This window comes from Salvelinus namaycush, chromosome 1 (assembly GCF_016432855.1).
Source record: "Salvelinus namaycush isolate Seneca chromosome 1, SaNama_1.0, whole genome shotgun sequence".
Lineage (NCBI taxonomy): Eukaryota > Metazoa > Chordata > Actinopteri > Salmoniformes > Salmonidae > Salvelinus > Salvelinus namaycush.
In genome coordinates, this window is record NC_052307.1 from 82,171,828 (window position 1) to 82,194,823 (window position 22,996).

Sequence of the window (22,996 nt, forward strand, 5' to 3'; positions counted from 1 at the left end):
CTGAACTTACTTTCTCCCCCTAAGATTACCTGGCTTTGCTACAATATTGATTATGTGCAACTGAGATGATAGTTAGGAGTCAGACACCCCTGTAGATTTCTGGGTAAGCTCTTATACACTTACCCAGAAAGACTCCAAAGGTGATTCTAACATGTATTGACTCAGGGGTATGAATACTTATGTAAATGCCCATGTCATATTGCCGACACCGGTTGGACTTGCTCTCATGTGGCAGTATGCATCTCTGAGAGAAACATGCCACTCCACTCAACCATTCAGACACACACTGTTTTTTTTGAGTCACAATCCACTGGAGACACTGGAGGCAACAGAGATGTCAATACAAAAGACTTGCCTGCAATTCAGACCTTGTCAGCTTGTATTGCATCCAGCCTGGCCCTACTGAGCAATAGGAGAAGGGCCTTCGTCAGGGAGGTGACCAAGAACCCGATGGTCACTCTGACAGAGCTCTAGAGTTCCTCTGTGGCGATAGGAAACCTTCCAGAAGGACAATCATCTATGCAGCACTCCACCAATCAAAGGCACATGACGGCCGGCTTGGAGTTTGCCAAAAGACACCTAAAGACTCTCAGACCATGAGAAACAAGATTCTCTGGTCTGATGAAACCAAGATTGAACTCTTTGGCCTGAATCATAACGTCTGGAGGAAACCTGGCACCATCCCTACAGTGAAACATGGTGGTGGCAGCACCATGCTGTGGGGAGACTAGTCAGGATCGAGGCAAAGATGAACGGAGAAAAGTACAGAGAGATCCTTAACGAAAACCTGCTCCAGACCGCTCAGAACCTCAGACTGGGGCGAATGTTCACCTTCTAACAGGACAACTACCCTAAGCACACATCCAAGACAACCCAGGAGTGGCTTTGGGACAAGTCTCTGAATGTCCTTGAGTGGCCAAGCCAGAGCACGGACTTGAAGCCTATCTAACATCTCGAGAGACCTGAAAATAGCTGTGCAGCGATGCTCCCCATCCAACCTGACAGAGATTGAGAGGATCTGCAGAGAAGAATGGGAGAAACTCCCCGAATACAGGTCTGCCAAGCTTGTAGTATCATACCCAAGAAGACTCGAGGCTGTAATCGCTGCCAAAAGTACTTCAACAAAGTACTGAGTAAAGGGTCTGAATACTTATGTAAATGTGATATGTCCATTTCTAAAACCTGTTTTTGCTTTGTTATTATGGGGTATTGTCTGTAGATTGATGAGGGGAAAAAAATATTTGATCTATTTTAGAATAAGGCTGTAACACAACAAAATGTGGAAAAAGTCAAGGGGTCTGAATACTTTCCCAATGCACTGTAACTATCAATTTCTTCCCCATCAACATTTCCTATAGTACTCTTCCTCCTCGCGCTTCCTTCTCTTCCTCGCTCTTCCTTCTCTCCACCAGACCCACTATCAGCCTGAATCTTCCCTCATCACCAGACCCACCAATACGGGTGTGCAAAGCTCTTATACACTTACCCAGAAAGACTCCAAAGGTGATTCTAACATGTATTGACTCAGGGGTATGAATACTTATGTAAATGCCCATGTCATATCGCCGACACCGGTTGGACTTGCTCTCATGTGGCAGTATGCATCTCTGAGAGAAACATGCCACTCCACTCAACCATTCAGACACACACTGGTTTTTTTTTGAGTCACAATCCACTGGAGACACTGGAGGCAACAGAGATGTCAATACAAAAGACTTGCCTGCAATTCAGACCTTGTCAGCTTGTATTGCATCCATCTTTTCTCAGTAGAAGGAAACGCGATACCAGCAGATAGAGCTCCCAGGAAATGATGCAGTGAGGAGCACAGCTGTGTAAAACTGCCAAAGTCACTCAATTAGGCCAACTGTTACTTTTACAAACTCCATCCCAAAGAAGTGAACAGAGTCAATCAGACATATTAAAGGGCATTTCTATCCCTGTAGTTCTCTGTTTTGGCTTGGATATATGCTGAGGCGATATTCGTTAACTCTGTCCTGCATTTCAAAGTGCCAGACCAATAATTAATATTGATCTGTGTTTATAAACATCAACAACAAAATGGCAGACCTCATTGGAGGCAAACACCACTACAGACAAACAGTCAACTAATATCAGATGAGAGCAGCCCCTCCAGACAGCACGGGTGGATTAAGATGCTCCTAAACACTGATCTGAGGTCAGTCTAGCATTCCCCTCCAAATTGTTACAGTTAAGTTGCGGGGATGGTAAGCTGATCCTAGATCTGTGTCTAATGGGGAACTTCAACCCAGAGCTCTGCCACTAAGCTGGTGGTGCGGTGCTAAGTGGTGGCATGAGGAGATAAAATGAACTCTGACCTGGCCAGTTTGTAGAGTGTGTGGGAATTTCTGACGCGGGTCTCCACGCCAAAGTCCTGCGCCATCTTCAGGATGTTGGTGTCGCGCTCCGTCCCATAGGGCTCTGAGTCGTACTCGAAGGTCAGCCGGGTGACATTCCACTCCTGGAGGGGGAAAGTGGGGTAATTTTGGTGGTGGGGTAGAGAGTGGTCTTAGATCAGGTGTTTTCTGTAATGACCTTAGTGCTCACTGTTTTACAGCCTGTGTTCATAATGGCTGCTCAGTGAAACAACCTGTCCTGATTTGTCATAGACGCTTGCTAAAAAACTTTAATGAGCAAGCCTTCCTTCATGAACTGGCCTCTGTAAAATGGTATAGAATCAGCTTAATACCCTTTGTTGAAGATGCTTGGACCTTCTTTTTTGATATTTTCAGTGGTATTGATAACAGACATGCCCCCATAAAGAAAATGAGAGTTAAAAACAGGTTCAGCCCCTGGTTCGACTGTGATCTTGCAGAGTTACTCCACCTCAAGAATTGCATTTGGCGAAAGGCTCGGCATACGCATACTCAAGCTGACTGGCTATCGTTCAGGCAAATTAGAAATAAGTGCACTCAAGCTATCCGGAAGGCCAAAGTTAGTTACTTTAAGGAGCAGTTCTCTCTCTGTCGGTCTAACCCCAAGAAGTTCTGGAAAACGGTTAAAGACCTGGAGAATAAACCCTCCTCACAGCTGCCCATGTCCCTTAATGTTGATGATGTGGTTGTTACTGACAAGAAGCACATGGCTGAGCTCTTTAATCACCACTTCATTAAGTCAGGATTCCTATTTGACTCAGCCATGCCTCCTTGCCCGTCCAACATTTCCTCATCTCCCACCCCTTCTAATGCGACTATCACCGATGCTTCTCCCTCTTTTTCCCCTGCCCCGCTACAAACGTTCTCCCTGCAGGCAGTGACTGAGTCCGAGGTGCTAAATGAGCTCCTTAAACTTGACCCCCAAAAAACATCTGGGTCAGATGGTTTAGACCCTTTCTTCTTTAAGGTTGCTGCCCCTATCATCGCCAAGCCTATCTCTCCTCTCTGGGGAGGTTCCCATTGCTTGGAAGGCAGCCACAGTTCGTTCTATATTTAAAGGGGGAGGTCAAGCTGATCCTAACTGTTATAGGCCTATTTCTATTTGCCCTGTTCATCAAAAGTGTTGGAAAAACGTGTCAATAATCAACTGACTGGCTATCTTGATGTATATAGTATTCTCTCGGGTATGCAATCTGGTTTCCACTCAGGTTATGGATTGTCACTGCAAACTTAAAGGTCCTCAATGATGTCACCATTGCCCTTGATTCTAAGCAATATTGTGCTGCTATTTTTATTGACTTGGCCAAAGCTTTTGATACGGTAGACCATTCCATTCTTGTGGGCCGGCTAAGGAGTATTGGTGTCTCTGATGGGTCTTTGGCCTGGTTTGCTAACTACCTCTCTCAAAGAGTGCAGTGTATAAAGTCAGAAAATCTGCTGTCTCAGCCACTGCCTGTCAACAAGGGAGTACCCCAAGGCTCAATCCTAGGCCCCACGCTCTTCTCAATTTACATCAACAACATAGCTCAGGCAGTAGGAAGCTCTCTCATCCATTTATATGCAGATGAGACAGTCTTATACTCAGCTGGCACCTCCCCGGATGTTGTGCTAAATGCTCTACAACAAAGCTTTCTTAGTGTCCAACAAGCTTTCTCTACCCTTAACCTTGTTCTGAACACCTCCAAAACACAGGTCATGTGGTTTGGTAAGAAGAATGCCCCGCTTCCCACAGGTGTTATTACAACCTCTGAGGGTTTAGAGCTTCAGGTAGTCACCTCATACAAGTACTTTCGGAGTATGGCTTGACGGTGCACTGTCCTTCTCTCAGCACATATCAATGCTGCAGGCTAAAGTTAAATCTATACTTTGTTTCCTCTATCGAATTCGCTCCTCTTTCACCCCAGCTGCCAAACTAACCCTGATTCAGATGACCATCCTAGCCATGCTAGATGACGGAGACATCATTTATAGATCGGCAGGTAAGGGTGCTCTCGAGTGTCTAGACGGTCTTTAACATTCGGCCATCAGGTTTGCTAGAACAGTAACTAAGGCTAGTGGTGACTGTTTTAACAGTCTGATGGCCTGGAGATAGAAGCTGTTAAACAGTCTCTCGGTTCCAGCTTTGATGTACCCGCACACAACTGTAATGAAGTGTAGTGTAGTGTAGTGTAGTGTAGTGTAGTGTAGTGTAGTGTGTGTGTGTGTGTGTGTGTGTGTGTGTGTGTGTGTGTGTGTGTGTGTGTGTGTGTGTGTGTGTGTGTGTGTGTGTGTGTGTGTTTGTGTTTGTGCGCTCTGTACACGACTGAGGCACCCAGTTACTGCTCTTGCATAATTCATGCCCTTTCAAAAACAGGTCAATGACCGTACCGGAATATTTTATGCAAATATGCGTCTGAATAAAATGCTGAAAAACCCCCACCTAGACTAGGAGGAGCATCACCAACATTTATCCATTAACTATTGAGTCAGAACCCCGATCCTGACTACTGCAACAGTGGCGTCTGTCTGGGTGTTACCAGGTAGCGGTTCACAGAAGGCACGCACAAACACAACTGCCTTGTAATTCAACTCCTTTGGACTGACATGGTTGTGTATCATATCAACACTAACGGTGTTGCCCAGGTGCACAGTGAGGGCAAGAAAGTGTACATGACTTACAGCAGGCAGCCTGTGCCCTTTATTTAGAGTTTAATACCATTGCATCTGGGTATCATAAGCAATCTGACATATTGAAGTGGTGTGTGAACTCATTACCAAAGCAGTTAGAGAGGCTATAGCTCAGCGAGCAAGTGCAGCGCTGCGAATGAGACAAAGCGCGATGTGGAGATCTGTGTATGTGTCTGAGTGCTTTTCAGCCTATCTACACATACCACATTTGTCATCCTAGCTGATTTGATCATTCATTTGACATTTCCTCACCTTGAAAAGTCTTGGAAAGACATCTGTGGGCTGGCCTCGTACTACGAATAGCCTCGAGTGTAGTTTCCGCAGGCTTGTGTCTAGGTCCTCCAAGGCTTCCAGTAGAAATCTGCATGAGAAGGGTAAGGTGACAGATGTGAACTTAACAGAAGTGTAGTTCTTATCAGTATGAGAGTTTGTTTCCTCCTTACCAATGGACATTTTTATGTTATGTTCTTCTGTACAGTTAGAATGTTAAGCAACATGTAGAAGAATGACCTAACATGACATGGGCTAACTCTGCTAACTCGTGTCTATTTTCAAAATATAAAGCCATGAACATTATCAACTTCAAAGTTAAGAACACTATAACAATATAGAAGAGTAGGAAACGTATTCTACATGAACCAGTATCACTCCCTACAAACACAACCTTCTGGAACAATCCTTGGAGAGCTTTTCACAATTCACTGATAAATTGGTCCACATGGAAAACTAAAAGGCATAGAAAACATGACGTGGTAACAGGAAATACATGTATTTCCATGAGAGAATTAAAAAGTCATTTTTAAGCAAGCTTGGGGCAAGCTTGGGGAAGCTTGGGGAGCAAGCTTGGGGAAATGTTGATTCGATCAGAGCAAGCTTGGGGAAATGTTGATTCGATCAGAGCAAGCTTGGGGAAATGTTGATTCGATCAGAGCAAGCTTGAGGAAATGTTGATTCGATCAGAGCAAGCTTGGGGAAATGTTGATTCGATCAGAGCAAGCTTGGGGAAATGTTGATTCGATCAGAGCAAGCTTGGGGAAATGTTGATTCGATCAGAGCAAGCTTGGGGAAATGTTGATTCGATCAGAGCAAGCTTGGGGAAATGTTGATTCGATCAGAGCAAGCTTGGGGAAATGTTGATTCGATCAGAGCAAGCTTGGGGAAATGTTGATTCGATCAGAGCAAGCTTGGGGAAATGTTGAGTCAGAAAGAATGTTGATATTATAGGTAAGATATAAAAAACCTTCCAGAGAGCATATCCAACTGACTATCTCTTAGAAAAATATATAAACTATTGGAACCAAGATTTAAAAACAACTGACGTTGGCACAAGATGGGGGGAAAGTTGAAGCATAACTAATTAAACAAAATGTAACAAAAATGTACACTTCATCCAGTATAAACTAATGTATAGAATGGATTATACAAGAGAAAAAAATTCACAAATTCTACAGCACAACGGCAGTGTCATGCCTTAAGTGTAAAACTAACAGTGATTCAATAATCCATGCGTTCTGGGAATGCTATAGTCCAAGAATTACAGGCAGAGCTACAAAATTGTCTGTCAGAATTATTACAATGTAAAGTGATGTTTTATCCACCTGTCTGCATATTTCAAGACATGGCATATGGGAGTGTAGTGAGATAATCATCCAGCCAGTTGGGTCTCTTCTCATCTTGAAAAATATATATATTAAAACTTGGAAATCAATTCATCCGCCACCATTAACAGAATGGAAAAATGTAATGATGTATTATTAAAATAGCATGGGCGACCGAGAAAAACAAACTGGTACAATTTAAGGCCATGTGGCAAACAATAACGCAGGCACTAGGGACGGGGCGTGACCAGGCACTAGGGACGGGGCGTGACCAGGCACTAGGGACGGGGCGTGACCAGGCACTAGGGACGGGGGCGTGACCAGGCACTAGGGACGGGGGCGTGACCAGGCACTAGGGACGGGGGCGTGAGCAGGCACTAGGGACGGGGGCGTGAGCAGGCACTAGGGACGGGGCGTGACCAGGCACTAGGGACGGGGGCGTGACCAGGCACTAGGGACGGGGCGTGACCAGGCACTAGGGACGGGGCGTGACCAGGCACTAGGGACGGGGGCGTGACCAGGCACTAGGGACGGGGGCGTGACCAGGCACTAGGGACGGGGCGTGACCAGGCACTAGGGACGGGGGCGTGACCAGGCACTAGGGACGGGGCGTGACCAGGCACTAGGGACGGGGGCGTGAGCAGGCACTAGGGACGGGGGCGTGAGCAGGCACTAGGGACGGGGGCGTGAGCAGGCACTAGGGACGGGGCGTGACCAGGCACTAGGGACGGGGCGTGACCAGGCACTAGGGACGGGGGCGTGAGCAGGCACTAGGGACGGGGGCGTGAGCAGGCACTAGGGACGGGGGCGTGAGCAGGCACTAGGGACGGGGCGTGACCAGGCACTAGGGACGGGGGCGTGAGCAGGCACTAGGGACGGGGGCGTGAGCAGGCACTAGGGACGGGGGCGTGAGCAGGCACTAGGGACGGGGCGTGACCAGGCACTAGGGACGGGGCGTGACCAGGCACTAGGGACGGGGCGTGACCAGGCACTAGGGACGGGGGCGTGACCAGAGATGTAGTCGTTGTTGGGGTGCGTCTGTAAATTCTTGTTCCTATGTTTGTATTTGGTGTGAAAAATGTCAATGAAAAGTAGTACTGGTTCTCGTTTAACTTGCTTTAATGATAACTGATAATCATACAGGCTTGATAGTTCACAGCCATTCTAGTTCTCCCGCTCTAGTAATGTCTTCATTCTTATGAACAAGTGGGGAATCTCACAATATAATTTAGTCTAATCAACTACAGTGCTCAAATCATTAACCATTACTGGCTTGGAGAGAATGGATATTTCCCAAGGGCACAACTATCACTGCCCCCCCAGTTTTATAATTGGAATGTGAAACAATACAAGAAAAACGAGTGCTTTAGGACCATGCTGACGCCTCAGAGGTCGGGTAGGCTGTTTGAACGACTGGATTTAAGACCACGTGGACTCCACAGAGCGGCTGACAGGCTGTGTGAAGGAAACGCTTCTGGAAGGCTGGCTGGGACAACACCGTAGAGTTGAGTGTAACAGTATAACTTTAAACCGTCCCCTCACCCCGACACGGGCGCGAACCAGGGACCTTCTGCACACATCAACAACGGTCGCCCACGTCCATACTTATTGAAAATGAAAAGGCGCAACGCTAACTCACCTTAGTAACCTAACCCATGGTCACCATAGTAACCTAACCTATGTGTGCATTGTGCCTTTCCTTCTCAATCACATTGTTTGATTGCACTTCGACTCACGTTGGTTGAGAACCCTCCACTTATTTTCATTATCAATATTTATTTATAGACGACACTGTAGTAAACTAGTCTAATCATATTTAAGTTAATTTCATATTCAACTGCCACTTGATTGTCCGCCCATGTAGGCAGCCTATTCTATTTCAATGAGACCACACATACTAGGCGCACTTCAACTCTTATGCCCAACTAGGAGAGGTAGGCTACTGAAGTTGAAGCAGCGAATTCTGAGTGAATAATGCGAAGACTATGTGATTTTAATACAATGGGTAGGCTAACGCATACAAAGTAGAAAGAGGACCGTTTCAAAATAATCTGTGGGACAACAAAACTATTTTCATCCCAAAGTCGTCTGTGTGACCGCCCGCTCCCGCATGAAAAATGCTGACCGTGCCGCAATGATCTCTGTCGGGACCGCAGACATCCCGCAGGAATGCAGCCTTCTAGTGCTCATCATGTCTTAGCAGGATCAAATGATTACAGGGGTCCCAGCAGGGTCAAACAGCCAGGGAAGACCAGTCTATGGAGCTCAGGGAATTTTGCAGTATATTCAGTGAATAATAGAAAGTTCCATCTGGAATTGATGGCTAGACCTACAGTAGCTACAGGACAGCAGGTTAAAGCTTCAGTCTGAGATCTGGGAACAACAGTCATTTCAATTATTGAACCATTGATTCTATTCTTGGATAATATAATGTATAAATGTACACCATGGTAATTCTTTGTCATGCCTCATTTTAGGAGGATCAGATGGTGACAGGGATCTCAGCAGAGTCAGGCAGCCAGGGAAGACCAGTCTGTGACGGAGGTGAAGTGAATTTTTGCAGATACAACACTTTATTATTTCTGTCCAGAAAACACTGGCAGATAATGCCAAGAGTGCAAAGCTGTCAAGGCAAAGGGTGGCTACTTTGAAGAATCTTGTATATATTTTGATTTGTTTAACACTTTTTTGGTTACTACATAATTCCATATGTGTTATTTCATAGTTTCGAATTGCTGCAAAGAAACCATTACTAAAGGACACCAATAATAAGAAGAGACTTGCTTGGGCCAAGAAACATGAGCAATGGACATTAGACCGGTGGAAATCTGTCCTTAGTCTGATGAGTCCACATTTTAGGTTTTTGGTTCCAACCTCTGTGTCTTTGTGAGACACAGAGCAGGTGAACTATCTCTGCATGTGTGGTTCCTACCGGGAAGCATGGAGGAGGAGGTGTGATGGTGCTTTGCTGGTGACACCGTCTGATTTATTTAGAATTCATGGCACACTTAACCAGCATGGCTACCACAGCATTCTGCAGCGATACATCATCCCATCTGGTTTTCAACAGGACAATGACTCAACACACTTCCAGGCTGTGTAAGGGCTATTTGACCAAGGAGAGTGATGGAGTACTGCATCAGATAACCTGGCCTCCACAATCACCTGACCTCAACCCAATTGAGATCGTTAGGGATGAGTTGGAGTGCAGAGTGAAGGAAAAGCAGCCAACAAGTGCTCAGCATATGTGGGAACTCTTTCAAGACTTTTTGAAAAGTATTCCAGGTGAAGCTGGTTGAGACAATGCCAAGTGTGCAAAGCTGTCATCAAGGCAAAGGGTGGCTACTTTGAAGAATCTCAAATATAAAATATATTTTGATTTGTTTAACACTTTTTTGGTTACTACATGATTCCATGTGTGTTATTTCATAGTTTTGATGTCTCCACTATCATTCTACAATGTAGAAAATAGTAAAAATAAAGAAAAATTATGCAGTTAGCTTCAGTATCACTGGCAAGTGAAGTGGAAGTCAAGTGGGTCCTTCAAATCTTCGTGGGGGGCTAGATAACAGACAGTCATGTTTGACAAGGTTTGTGATTCAATCTCATGTTGTATTTGTCGCTATTGCATTATATTTGACAAATTAACAAACATTTTATGTAAGCTGAATATCATTAACACTTTGGAAGATACTAAGATAGTGTTCTTATGTGCCAGCATGTTTTCGACATCAAACGTGAGATCACATGTTCACATAGACAGATGTTTTAGTTTGAGATAGATTTTCTGTAGGAATTTAAGCCAACGAGTTAGCTGTGTCATTGCCCATTGGAACTGTGTGTTGATGTCGTATTAGTTATTGTATATATGAATTTGTTCTTAACTGACTTGCCTAGTTAAATAAAGGTTAATAAAAAAAAATATATATACAATTACAAACCTTGACGACGCTGGGCCAAATATGCGCCGCCCTATGGGACTCCCAATCACAGGCCGGGTTGTGATACAGCCTGGATTCGAACCAGGGTGTCTAGTGACACCTCTAGCACTGAGACGCAGTGCCTTAGACCTCTGCGCCACTCAAGAGCCCCATCGTTAAAGTGACTATGCATAGATGATATAACTCGAGAGTAGCAGCAGCGTAAAAGAGGGGGTGGGGGACGACGACAATGCAACTAGTCTGGGTAGCCATTTGATTAGCTGTTCAGGAGCCTTATGGCTTGGGGGTAAAAGCTCTCCATACAATTGTAGCCAAAAAGATGGACATGAATAAACTTGTTGCAAGCTGTTCAATATAAATATATATATTAAACCTAACTGTTGTATTTTAAGACAATAATTTACCTGCTGGCTATATTTCCATATGTTTTTATTCAGAACCCTATACTGCACAGGTATAATGCATTATGTTGCAGAACACATTGTAAGAATTGGTCAACTGAAATGTTGATAGAGAGACATAATATACTGTAGGTTATAAGCCTACAGTTACTACAACACATCATGAAGGCTCATGCTTACAAGAAGTTATAATATATCTGCAGGCTTTAGTGTTAAAGTTTTACTGAAAAGTATAGGAGGCATTGGGTACATGGTTGTCTCATTTACACAATATATTGGAACTATTCATCAATCTTTCACAGAATGAGTTTTTGGAATGTCATCTCTGCGTGGGTGCAATCCACACTTTCCATTTTGTTATCATGAGTAATTTATTATCTGGTTACACATGAAGGGTAGAAGGGCAGAGAATACTACAAGTAAACATTATAGGTTGAGAGACAGGCATAAACATTCTAAAATAACCACGGCTGTTGGGATTGAGAGACAGGCACACCACCGTAAACATTCCAAAATAACCACGGCTGTTGGGATTGAGAGACAGGCACACCACCGTAAACATTCCAAAATAACCACGGCTGTTAGTATTGAGAGACAGGCACACCACCATAAACATTCCAAAATAACCACGGCTGTTGGGATTGAGAGACAGGCACACCACCGTAAACATTCCAAAATAACCACGGCTGTTAGTATTGAGAGACAGGCACACCACCATAAACATTCCAAAATAACCACGGCTGTTGGGATTGAGAGACAGGCACACCACCGTAAACATTCCAAAATAACCACGGCTGTTGGGATTGAGAGACAGGCACACCACCGTAAACATTCTAAAATAACCACGGCTGTTGGGATGTAAATAGTCCGGGTGGCCATTTGATATTGTTCAGCAGTCTTATGGCTTGGGGGTAGAAGCTGTTAAGGAGCCTTTTGGACCTAGACTTGGCGCTCTGGTACCGCCTGTCGTATGGTAGCAGAGAGAACAGTCTATGACTTGGGTGACTGGAGTTTCATTTCAACATTGACCACGGCTGTTGCGATTGAGAGACAGGTCTACCACCATCAACATTCCAAAATAACCTTGGGTGTTGGGATGACCGTGAGAAAGCAACTTCAGCCAGATGGTACTTGGACACTACTAGTGTGAGGGATTAATGCTGCTTAGGCAGCTAACTACAGCCAGATGGCACCCTCTGACCATACCAGTGTGAGGGACTGACAGAGGTACTCATTCCTTTATACTGGTGCCATCTAGTGTTCGCTTTGTGTTTAGTAGCTTCTGGACCAAGTCTGCACTGACCGATTCCAATCGGTTTTACTGCGTAGGTCTGACACCATTAACTACCTCAGCTCTTCTCAGTTGACCAAACCCCTCGAAGAGGAGATTTCTGCTAAGGTTTCTGCTCAGGCATAAGCAAGTGAAGTATTGTTCTGTGTAAAAAAATAAAAAAAAAAGATTTATGCTTGATCATGAATACAGATAAAATAACACATTTACAAGAGGCGAGTAACACGTTATGATTAACAGAATGTCCATTTATTTTTCTGAAGTACACATAAAAAAGTCACATTAAAAACGCAATCTGAAGAATACCCATCTATGTAGGCTAACTAGTTTTGGAAATCCCATGTACGGTATCTTCCAACGCACTACAAACCCTGAGCAAAAAATATAAGAAAAACAGACTTTGTATCAAGAAGCAAAACCTGAAATCTGAGAGACCCACATTGTAGGATCTCTCAGATCACCAGCCTTGAGTCTTTCTATGTAAATTCCTTTTCTAGTGTCCCATTTCCTTATTCTCATTGGTCTGAAATGATGACACTACAGAAGAGGACAAGCAGAGAGGACTTTAGGAAAGGAGGGTGTTTTAGAGTGCAGGGTCTCAACCCAGCGCTGAGACAGGAAGGAGTTATGACATAATAATAATGCTCCCGCAGGCCGGTTACCCGACAGTCTTCCTTCATGATTGAAGTTTCATGACACAGACAATACATCAACACATACATTATCTTTACCATTCCTTCTATAATCCGTTTCTTTGAAGACAAAACACACAAAATAAACAGCCATAGAAAATCTCCATCTCAGGGCATAAACAGTTCAGATTACATCCCTTGTTGTCAATTATTTAAAATGTAGTGCCCCTACTGAAGCGAGAGAGAACCAACCATCGCTTTGACGGTTTTCACTTTTATCACCTACAGGGTCACTGCTTCAAAGATATAACGTAAAGCTGTCCATAAAACCAGCACTGGCTTAATCACTTAGTAACTAAGGTGAGCTATTGTAGCCTTACAGTCGGTCTCCACCCTCCATATGCAAACTGTATACCCAACACAAGAGCCCCACTTGCCATAAAACTGTCTTTCACCGTGTCATATTGCAGTTTTGTGTCACATTTCTGATGACACATACAGGCTAACAGGAAAGTAAATTGATTTAGGTACTATCCTACGGACATATGATTCATGTTCTGAAAAAAGAGACAGTAATGATTTAGGTTATAATTCATAACCCCCCCCCCCCCCCCCACATTGAATAAATAACAGAATTGGACAAAATAACCTTGTAAGGAAATTATAAAACAATAAGGTCCCACTGAGTAACAAAACAACCCTGTAGCCTTCCTACACCTCTGTTTGTGTTACTATAGTAACGTTCATTTATATTGACAGCACACAGCCCAACTGTTCCAACATAACATCGCTGTAGAAACAACTCCGTGGTTAGGCCTTGGTGTTTACATTGTCTTCTGTCACCAGCGGGTCACCACCATGGCAGAAGGTCATCCTCTTCCCACTATACCCCCGGGTCACCACCACCACCACCATGGCAGAAGGTCATCCTCATCCCACTATACCCCCGGGTCACCACCATGATGGAAGGTCATCCTAGTCTCACTATACCCCCGGGTCACCACCATGGTGAAAGGTCATCCTCATCCCACTATACCCTCGGGTCACCACCATGGTGGAAGGTCATCCTAGTCCCACTATACCCTCGGGTCACCACCATGGTGAAAGGTCATCCTCATCCCACTATACCCCGGCATCACTCTTCTCCCCTAGCAGTTTCTCTTTGGACTCCTCCTGGGGAATATGGACCTTCTTCATCTCCATGCCTTTGACCCAGGTGTAGGCAGAAGACCCACCAAGGACCATCAGGTTACTAGTCCACCACAGGAAACTTTTACTGGACTGGTTATAGACCACAGCGATGACCGTCTGAGCGCAGGCCTTGGCCGTCCCCGACACGTTGTGCGTCAGCGGACTCGTGAACTTGATTTGGAGGCCCGTCACGTAGCCGATGGCGAAACCAAACACGCCGCCCAACGTCATCATGCCCCAGAACGTGGGGTCACCCAGGCGGCTGAAATGGACGAGGTGGCCGACCTCACCAAAGACGAGGATGAGTGGGAGGAAGAGGATGCAGGCATTGATGTTGTTGTAGAAGGAGAGCTTCCAGATGTTTCCGTCTACCGCCGGCATGACCCGCTTGGTGAAGATGGCGTTGAGGGAGACGCAGGCGCTGGCCAGCACACCAAAAAACACACCCGTCCACGACAGGGAGCCCGCCACACCTTCCTGGTCCACACCCAACCAGAATCCACCTGATGGGAGGGACAGACAGAGAAAGAAGCATTAACATTGTCCTTTAGCAGCAATTTGCAGTTTACCTTGTTCAATATATGGCCAATACAGGTGTGGCCCAGGTAGGCATTTATTAACCTGTGGTGCAATTATAGAGAAGCGTGAGGTTACTTATTATAGGTTACCTGGAAGGAAGGCTGTTGTCTAACCAGCCTGGCTTGGGTATATATATGCCTTAGACATGAGAACTTTCTAGAAAGTCAAAGTACTTGCATTAGGCCAGATATAGGTTAGTTATTATTACCACCTACCTAGAATAATTCCACAACACAGGATGGCGTAGAAGGAAGTTGTCTGCTTGAGGATCACGTAGGAGAGTAGGACGTTGAAGACCGTGCTGAGTGACCTGCCGACAGTGTAGAAGGCCACCCCTACATGCTTCAGGCACAAGTTGTTGAAGGTTATCATTCCAATGAACACGATGGACAGGGGTAGAACCTCCCGGCATACCTTTAGGTCGAACTTGACCGAGGGGAAGTCGATGACACCCGGACATAAGTGGGATAGCAAGTGCATGCCATAGCACAGTCCGACAGTCACAAGGCACTGGTAAAATGTCACAAATAGCGGCGCGTCCAAATCTTTACTGTCTAGCAAGTAGTTATTTAAGAACACCATGGTTATTGAAATGAACCAATAAATTGCGACCACACCACCTATTTTGATGGCTTTAAGTAGAAACGTCTCGCCTTTTCCTCCATCCATGGCGTCCGAGCCTGCTAGAGCCATTCTCAAGATGTTCGAGCGTTTCAACTGCACCCTGTTCATGATTGAAATCATGGAGGAAGGATATAGAACAGGTTAAAGTAAGATAATTGCAACACTCTGCTACAAAGTAACAGTATACCTTCGACCTATCGGATACAAACAATGAACGCCGTCCTCCGATTACGTGACAACTTCCTGGACAATATGAGGTACCTTTTTTTTTTTTAAAGAGACAGTGGTACATTAATCCTGTACTGAGAAACAATTCAACTTGAAGCCCGAACGCAATATGCACATGTGAGTTCAGTCAGACAGAGTGTAGCCTAATATCGACTGAACAATACTATCAGAATTACCGGATATGTTTATGCTATATGACACTCCTAGGACACATGTAGCAGCTCATCAATATCAATAGGCCCACATTCCTAGATCACATTCAGACGACACCTTTTAAATAATGATGAGTTACTGATTTCTCTATATTTGTCTCCACAATATTCCGATTCCCATCTCAATAATGCCTTACCTTAGTTGCCGTCAATATCTTTAAATGCCTTACCTTAGTTGCCGTCAATATCTTTAAAATGTTCACCAGCTGGAGACGTGACTTTTGCCACTATAGAACGAGGAAGTAAACGAATCATTCAGTATTTCTCGTCTAGTTTACTCCTCCCACAGGTCCGGGTTGAAACACGCCTTTCTTGCTTTTCCTGATTTGCCACCAGTGTGACAGAGACATCTGTGCCACTGTCTATCTATACTACAGCCTAGTCCAGATATGGGGAGCTCACTCACCCAATTCTCTGTGTCTCTCTGTCATTCATGCCTCGTCCTATGGTCATTCACTTCATCAACACACATACGCCCAGTAGGCTATTGTTACGGGCATTCCAGGTTAACAGATACAGTCGATCTAATGCAACAATTCAGGGAGACGCCTCCAGAACAGAATCAGAGAAAATGTCTATGCCTCTTCACAATAGCACCGAATGTTCTGTAAACATCAGCCCGAGAGGCTTGTACGGAGCTTGAAGTCATAACATCACCTGCTACGGAATCACAGTGTCACACTCACATACATTTTCAGTGTCCTCGAATCCAGTCTGGTAACAAACTTTAACCATAACATTCAACACTGGGAGACATGTGATAAGGGCAGTTAAACAGGTCAACGGTAGAACATCAGTAATTAGTTACAACAGTTAATTATAGACTAACAAGTGACAACTACTTCATTACTAAATATGGTATCAATCCATATCCACAGTAAATCAAATACAGGAAAATAATTTATCAAATGATTGCCCATTACAGCCATAAAATGATGTTGGTGCTTGCTTGACGAAAACGCTAAAACCACAATATTTCCAGATTTAAAGTATCCTAATGAAATATTACCCGTTGATATTGAATAATGTTATTAATAAAACTGTCTAACCTAAATATAACACAATGGGGTGTAGCCCCAACCCTCCGTCAGTTGATCCAAACCTCTAAGCGCTTGAATCAAATAAAATCAAATGTTATTGGTCACATACACATGGTTAGCACATGTTAATGCAAGTGTAGCGAAATGCTTGTGCTTCTAATTCCGACAGTGCAGCTATATCTAACATGTAATCTAACAATTCCACAACAACTACCTAGGTGTTGAGTTAAGAAAGTCCTTACACTAACTAGCCTCTTCCTTCGGGAGAGCATGCGTGTCTGCTCGCTTCTCTATACCAAGTCTCTCACGTATCTCCGATCAACGCGTGGGCGCCATCCCACTTCTGAGACCAGGGGTAGTCCCAACAGAGACTCAAACCAGGGTACTGCGACTGTTAACTCAACACCTTAGCAACTATGCCAAGAGATCTGAACATCTTGATGAGGTCGCTAGGTGTTGCTTTATGTACAGTACAGTATCACATAAATTATTACATGACCATTATTTAGCTTGTGAAATGTGATTATCGCTATCTGGCGAATAGGTCCATTATCAGATGAACTAGTGGAGACCATTTTTATATATCTGCGTGTAGTTTTAAGGAAGTCGCTAACTAAACTAACATATTGGGAGATGCTGGAGGAAGCTTTCAATCGGTCAGTCGCAGAGTAATATGAGAAGAATACCATTTCTGATATGTATTTTTTGACGTTCTAAACTAAGTGTTTTGATCACTTTTAAATGTAGTAACAGATCCATGTAGAATAAACAACTATTTACTTAAATACCATAGAAGAAGTGTTCTGCCAATAGAACAATGTGTGCCTTTCATCTTTCATTGTCTTTCCCAGCTGATACAGACACGGTGTCTATCTGCATTTTGTCAGGTGGTAATGGGGCTACCTTGGTAAACATGACAGAGTGGTCATACCTTCCTGTGTGGTGTCCTGTATACAACAGGAAGTCTCTGGTCCTGGTGCAGAATACACAGTGTTTCCCCCTCCCCATATTGACTGATACCATTATGTTTAATAATAAAAAATACAATTAAAGATTTGACATCAGTATCAAGCCTGTCTGTCAGTCTGGACTTCATCACATCATTGTGCAAGTCTCCATCTCCTGGCTCCACACATGTTTCTGTGAACACAAACACACATAGTCACTGTTCTATCACCAATGGCAGTTAGAATAGGTCATATCTGACACACAAACAGACACTATGTTGAAGTATGAACAGGTCAGATGAAACCTACCCAATTGTGGACTCCCCATCAAACGACAGAGGCAGACAAAGCATCTCCAGTCCTTGTGTAGAAATAGGCAGAGTTTATAACATTGTGGATGTGTTGAGTGTCAGGTCTCCTATCTAATTCTGTTCTTCCCATCAAAAAATAATTTGTTTAACTCTTCCCACATGTGAACACACCCACATCAAACTACATCCCGAAACCAACTCACATTTGAATTCAGTCAGAGCCGCTAGTATTTCTTAATGAACCAAATCTAAAACTAGGCCAAATCAGGAAGTGCAGTCGCTCTTTATGTAGTGTCTGTGGGGCAGCGCTATGTGCTTCTACACAATGGTAAACACTGTCAGTTCAATACAGAAAGTTCAGCCATAATGTGGCTTCATCCCTCTCCATCAGCCCCTCAGACAGTATGCAATAATCCTTTATGACCAGTAGATGAGGATAAAGTCATGAGCTGGTTTACAAAGTTGTTGTAGGATGACTGAAGCGATGGTTACATTTTGAATACATAGCAGGGCAAGAAAATTGTCCCTTTGACACACTTATCAAGAGAACATCCCTGGTCATCACTAGTGCCTCTGATCTGGCGGACTCACTAAACACAAATGCTTTGTTTGTAAACTATGTCTGAGTGTTGGAGTGTGCCCCTGACTATCCGTAAAATAAAAATAAAAACAAGAAAATCTTGCAGTCTGGTTTGGTTATTATAAGGAATTTGAAATTATTTATACTTTTACTTTGGATACTTAAGTATATTTTAAACCAAATACTTTTAGACTTTTACTCAAGTAGTATTTTACTGGGTGACTTTCACTTTTACTTGAGTCATTTTCTATTAAGGTATCTTTACTTTTACTCAAGTATGAAGATTGGGTAGTTTTTCCACCACTGTCTTGAACCATGGTTACCAACCCATCCACTCTATCCCCTATTCCAGCACCATGGACAACACACCACCACTTCATAATGAGGAGTGAAAGTCCCACTTGTGTTTTATTATGACCTGGAATGACATGGCTATAATGATGATGTCATAACCAAGCTCAAGATCAAATCAAATCAAATCAAATACACATATTTAGCAGATGTTATTGCGGGTGTAGCGAAATGCTTGTGGTGTAGCGAAATGCTTGTAAATGTGGGGAAGCCTGGGTTGTAGTCGTTAGTCCAAACAGTTTCAAACAGTTGTATTTTGCTACGAAAACAAAAGTTTCTATTTTACAAAATCAGGTAGGTCCCTCCCCGTTTTGTTCCGTTTGCTTCCGTTTGAGAAACGTTTTGTAACGGTGTAATGAATACACCCCTGGACAAAACCCTCGCTCACAGCAGCTGAAATTCAGTTCAGTACACCCTTGCTACAGTAATCACACCCTGATGAATTTGACATTTTCTGGTTGCGATGCTGTATTTGGCCACTGGGGGCCGCTGTGGTTATATATTTCAGCTGGTTTTAGATTCTGTTGTAATTGTTTATATTTAGTGTAGTTGTTTATGTTCTTCCTATGATATAGATAATGTTTACAACAACTAGTAGCACACCATAACAAGAACAATGTCAACCTGTATCTATGTGGCTGTAATAAACAGGAAATATAAGTGTCCTACATATTCCTATTGGGGAGATGGCCAGCGTCTTCTAAATAGTTAACCTCTAAGGATCGGCCCCTTTTTAAAAATTTTAGACTAAAATGACATACCAAAATCTAACTGCCTGTAGCTCAGGCCCTGAAGCAAGGATATGCATTTTCTTGGTACCATTTGAAATGACACACTTTAAAGTTTGTATAATGTGAAAGGAATGTAGGAGAATATAACACAATAGATCTGGTAAAAGATAATACAAAGAAAAAAACAACAGTTTTTTTTAATTTTATTTGTACCATCATCTTTGAAATGCAAGAGAAAGGCCATAATGTATTATTCCAGCCCAGGTGCAATTTAGATATTGGCCACTAGATGGCATCAGTATACGTGCAGAGTTTTAATCTGATCCAATGAACCATTGCATTTCTATTCAAAATGTTGTATCAAGACTGCCAAAATGTGCCTAATATGTTTATTAATAACTTTTCATTTATCAAAACTGTGCACTCTCCTCAAACAATAGCATGGCATTCTTTCACTGTAATAGCTACTGTAAATTGAACAGTGCAGTTAGATTAACAAGAATGTAAGCTTTCTGCCAATATCAGATATGTCTATGTTCTGGGAAATGTTCTTGTTACTACAACCTCATGCTAATCGCATTAGCCTATGTTAGCTCAACTGTCCCTCAGGGCACCCACCAATCCTGAAGAAGTTGCTTAAAGAACTTACTCTTAATAGCTCTGCTCTGCTATTTAATTCTGAAGGGATAGCTCATTCATCTTTTATGTTTTTTACTTCTGCAAGGGAGATGGTGAAAAGAAAGTTTCACTTAGGTCTGAGTATTTGTCACAGTGTAATAGGAAATGCAGTTCTCTCTCTACCTCTCCCCTGGAGCAGAGTGAGCACAGCCTGTCCTTTCTGGGCACCCAGGTTTGCCTGTGACAACCGTTCTCTATAGCCAGACTGTGCTCACTGAGTCTGTACCTAGTCAGTGTTTTCCTCAGTTTTTTATCAGTCACGGTGGTCAGATAGTCTGCCACCATGTTACTGTCTGTTTAGAGTCAAATAACTTTGACGTTTACTTTGATTTTTGGTGGTGTCTTTCCAAAAGGTGATATATTTTTATTTTTGCTCTCTGATGATGGTTGGGTGCTGAGTGCTGTTTTGAGACTCTATGTGGTTGGTTTGGGTTAGTGAACTGAGCCTCAGAACCAGTTGGCTGAGGGGACTCTTGTCTTGTTTCATCTCTTGACATTGTAGAGCTGTGTGATGGAATGTTTTGGGGTCACTTGTTTTTAGATGGTTGTAAAATGTGATGTCTCATTTTTCTATTTGGATGAGGAGGGGGTAATGGCCCAATTCTGCTCAACATTCGTAATTTAGAGGTTTTCTTTGCGCTTGCAATATAGTCTGGCAAAACTCTGCGTGCAGTATTTCTACTGGATGTTTGTCCCATTTGATAAATTCATAATTAGAGAGGGACCCCAGAGCGGCAGGTAGCCTAGTGGTGAGAGCGTTAGACTTGTAACCGAAAGGTTGCAAGATCGAATCCCTGAGCTGACAAGGTAAAAATCTGTCGTTCTGCCCCTGAACAAGGCAGTTTTATATTTTATTTAGACCTTTATTTAACCAGGTAGGCTAGTTGAGAACAAGTTCTCATTTGCAACTGCGACCTGGCCAAGATAAAGCAAAGCAGTTCGACACATACAACACAGAGTTACACATGGAATAAACAAACACACAATTAATTATGCAGTAGAAAAATATATATACAGCATGTGCAAATGAGGAAGGATAAGAGAGGTAAGGCAATAAATAGGTCATAGTGGCAAAGTAATTACAATATAGCAATTAAACACTGGAATGGTAGGATGTGCAGAAGATGAATGTGCAAATTGAGATACTGGGGTGCAAAGGAGCAAGATAAATAAATAAATAAATACAATATGGGGATGAGGAAGATTGAATGGGCTTTTTACAGATGAGCTATGTTCAAGTGCAGTGATCTGTGAGCTGCTCTGACAGCTGGTGCTTAAAGCTAGTGAGGGAGGTAAGAGTCTCCAGCTTCAGAGATTTTTGCAGTTCGTTCCAGTCATTGGCAGCAGAGAACTGGAAGGAAAGGCGGCCAAAGGAAGAATTGGCTTTGGGGGTGACCAGTGAGATATACCTGCTGGAGCGTGTGCTACGAGTGGGTGCTGCTATGGTGACCAGTGAGCTGAGATAAGGCGGGGCCTTACCTATCAGAGACTTGTAGATGACCTGAAGCCAGTGGGTTTGGCGACGAGTATGAAGCGAGGGCCAGCCAACGAGATCATACAGGTCGCAGTGGTGGGTAGTATATGGGGCTTTGGTGACAAAACGGATGGCACTGTGATAGACTAGACATGCATTTAGTTTTACTTGCATTTAAGAGCAGTTGGAGGCCACGGAAGGAGAGTTGTATGGCATTGAAGCTCATCTGGAGGTTAGTTAACACAGTGTCCAACGAAGGGCCAGAGGTATACAGAATGGTGTCGTCTGCGTAGAGGTGGATCAGAGAATCACCAGCAGCAAGAGCGACATCATTGATATATACAGAGAAGAGAGTCGGCCCAAGAATTGAATCCTGTGGCACTCCCATAGAGACTGCCAGAGGTCCAGACAACAGGCCCTCCGATTTGACATACTGAACTCTATCGGAGAAGTAGTTGGTGAACCAAGAGAGGCAATCATTTGAGAAACCAAGGCTGTTGAGTCTGCCAATAAGAATGTTGTGATTGACAGAGTTGAAAGCCTTAGCCAGGTCGATGAATATGGCTGCACAGTAATGTCTCTTATCGATGGCGGTTATGATATCGTTTAGGACCTTGAGCGTGGCTGAGGTGCACCCATGACCAGCTCTGAAACCAGATTGCATAGCGGAGAAGGTACGGTGAGATTCGAAATGGTCGGTAATCTGTTTGTTAACTTGGCTTTCAAAGACCTTAGAAAGGCAGGGTAGGATATATATAGGTCTGTAGCAGTTTGGGTCTAGAGTGTCTCCCCCTTTGAAGAGGGGGATGACCGCGGCAGCTTTCCAATCTATGGGAATTTCAGGCGATACGAAAGAGAGGTTGAACAGGCTAGTAATAGGGGTTTTAATCATTTCGGCAGATAGTTTTAGAAAGAGAGAGTCCAGATTGTCTAGCCCGGCTGATTTGTAGGGGTCCAGATTTTGCAGCTCTTTTAGAACAGAAGGAGAAATGGGGGAGGCTTGGGCGGGTTGCTGTGGAGGGTGCCGGGCAGTTGACCGGGGTAGGGGTAGCCAGGTGGAAAGCATGGCCAGCCGTAGAAAAATGCTTATTGAAATTCTCAATTATTGTGGATTTATCGGTAGTGTT

General features: G+C 43.7%; 1 protein-coding gene and 1 pseudogene across 3 annotated transcripts; both read right to left on the bottom strand.

The window, feature by feature from the left end:
• Positions 1-13,838, bottom strand: part of LOC120053290 — a 27,289-nt pseudogene extending 13,451 nt beyond the window's left edge.
• LOC120049910 (GDP-fucose transporter 1-like) lies at positions 12,519-16,045 on the bottom strand. 3 transcript variants are annotated; one of them, XM_038996420.1, is made up of 3 exons: positions 15,928-16,045; positions 14,909-15,417; positions 12,519-14,617 (listed from the first exon to the last, which is right to left on the bottom strand). In XM_038996420.1, the coding sequence occupies exons 2-3, from the start codon at positions 15,384-15,386 to the stop codon at positions 14,046-14,048; spliced, it is 1,050 nt and encodes a 349-aa protein (XP_038852348.1). In that variant the 5' UTR covers positions 15,387-15,417; positions 15,928-16,045; the 3' UTR covers positions 12,519-14,045. The 3 variants fall into 3 exon arrangements, with proteins under 3 accessions (XP_038852348.1, XP_038852356.1, XP_038852342.1); XM_038996428.1 differs by lacking the exon at positions 15,928-16,045 and adding an exon at positions 15,895-15,919; XM_038996414.1 differs by lacking the exon at positions 15,928-16,045 and having other exon boundaries at positions 14,909-15,886.
• Between the last annotated feature and the right edge of the window lie 6,951 nt (positions 16,046-22,996).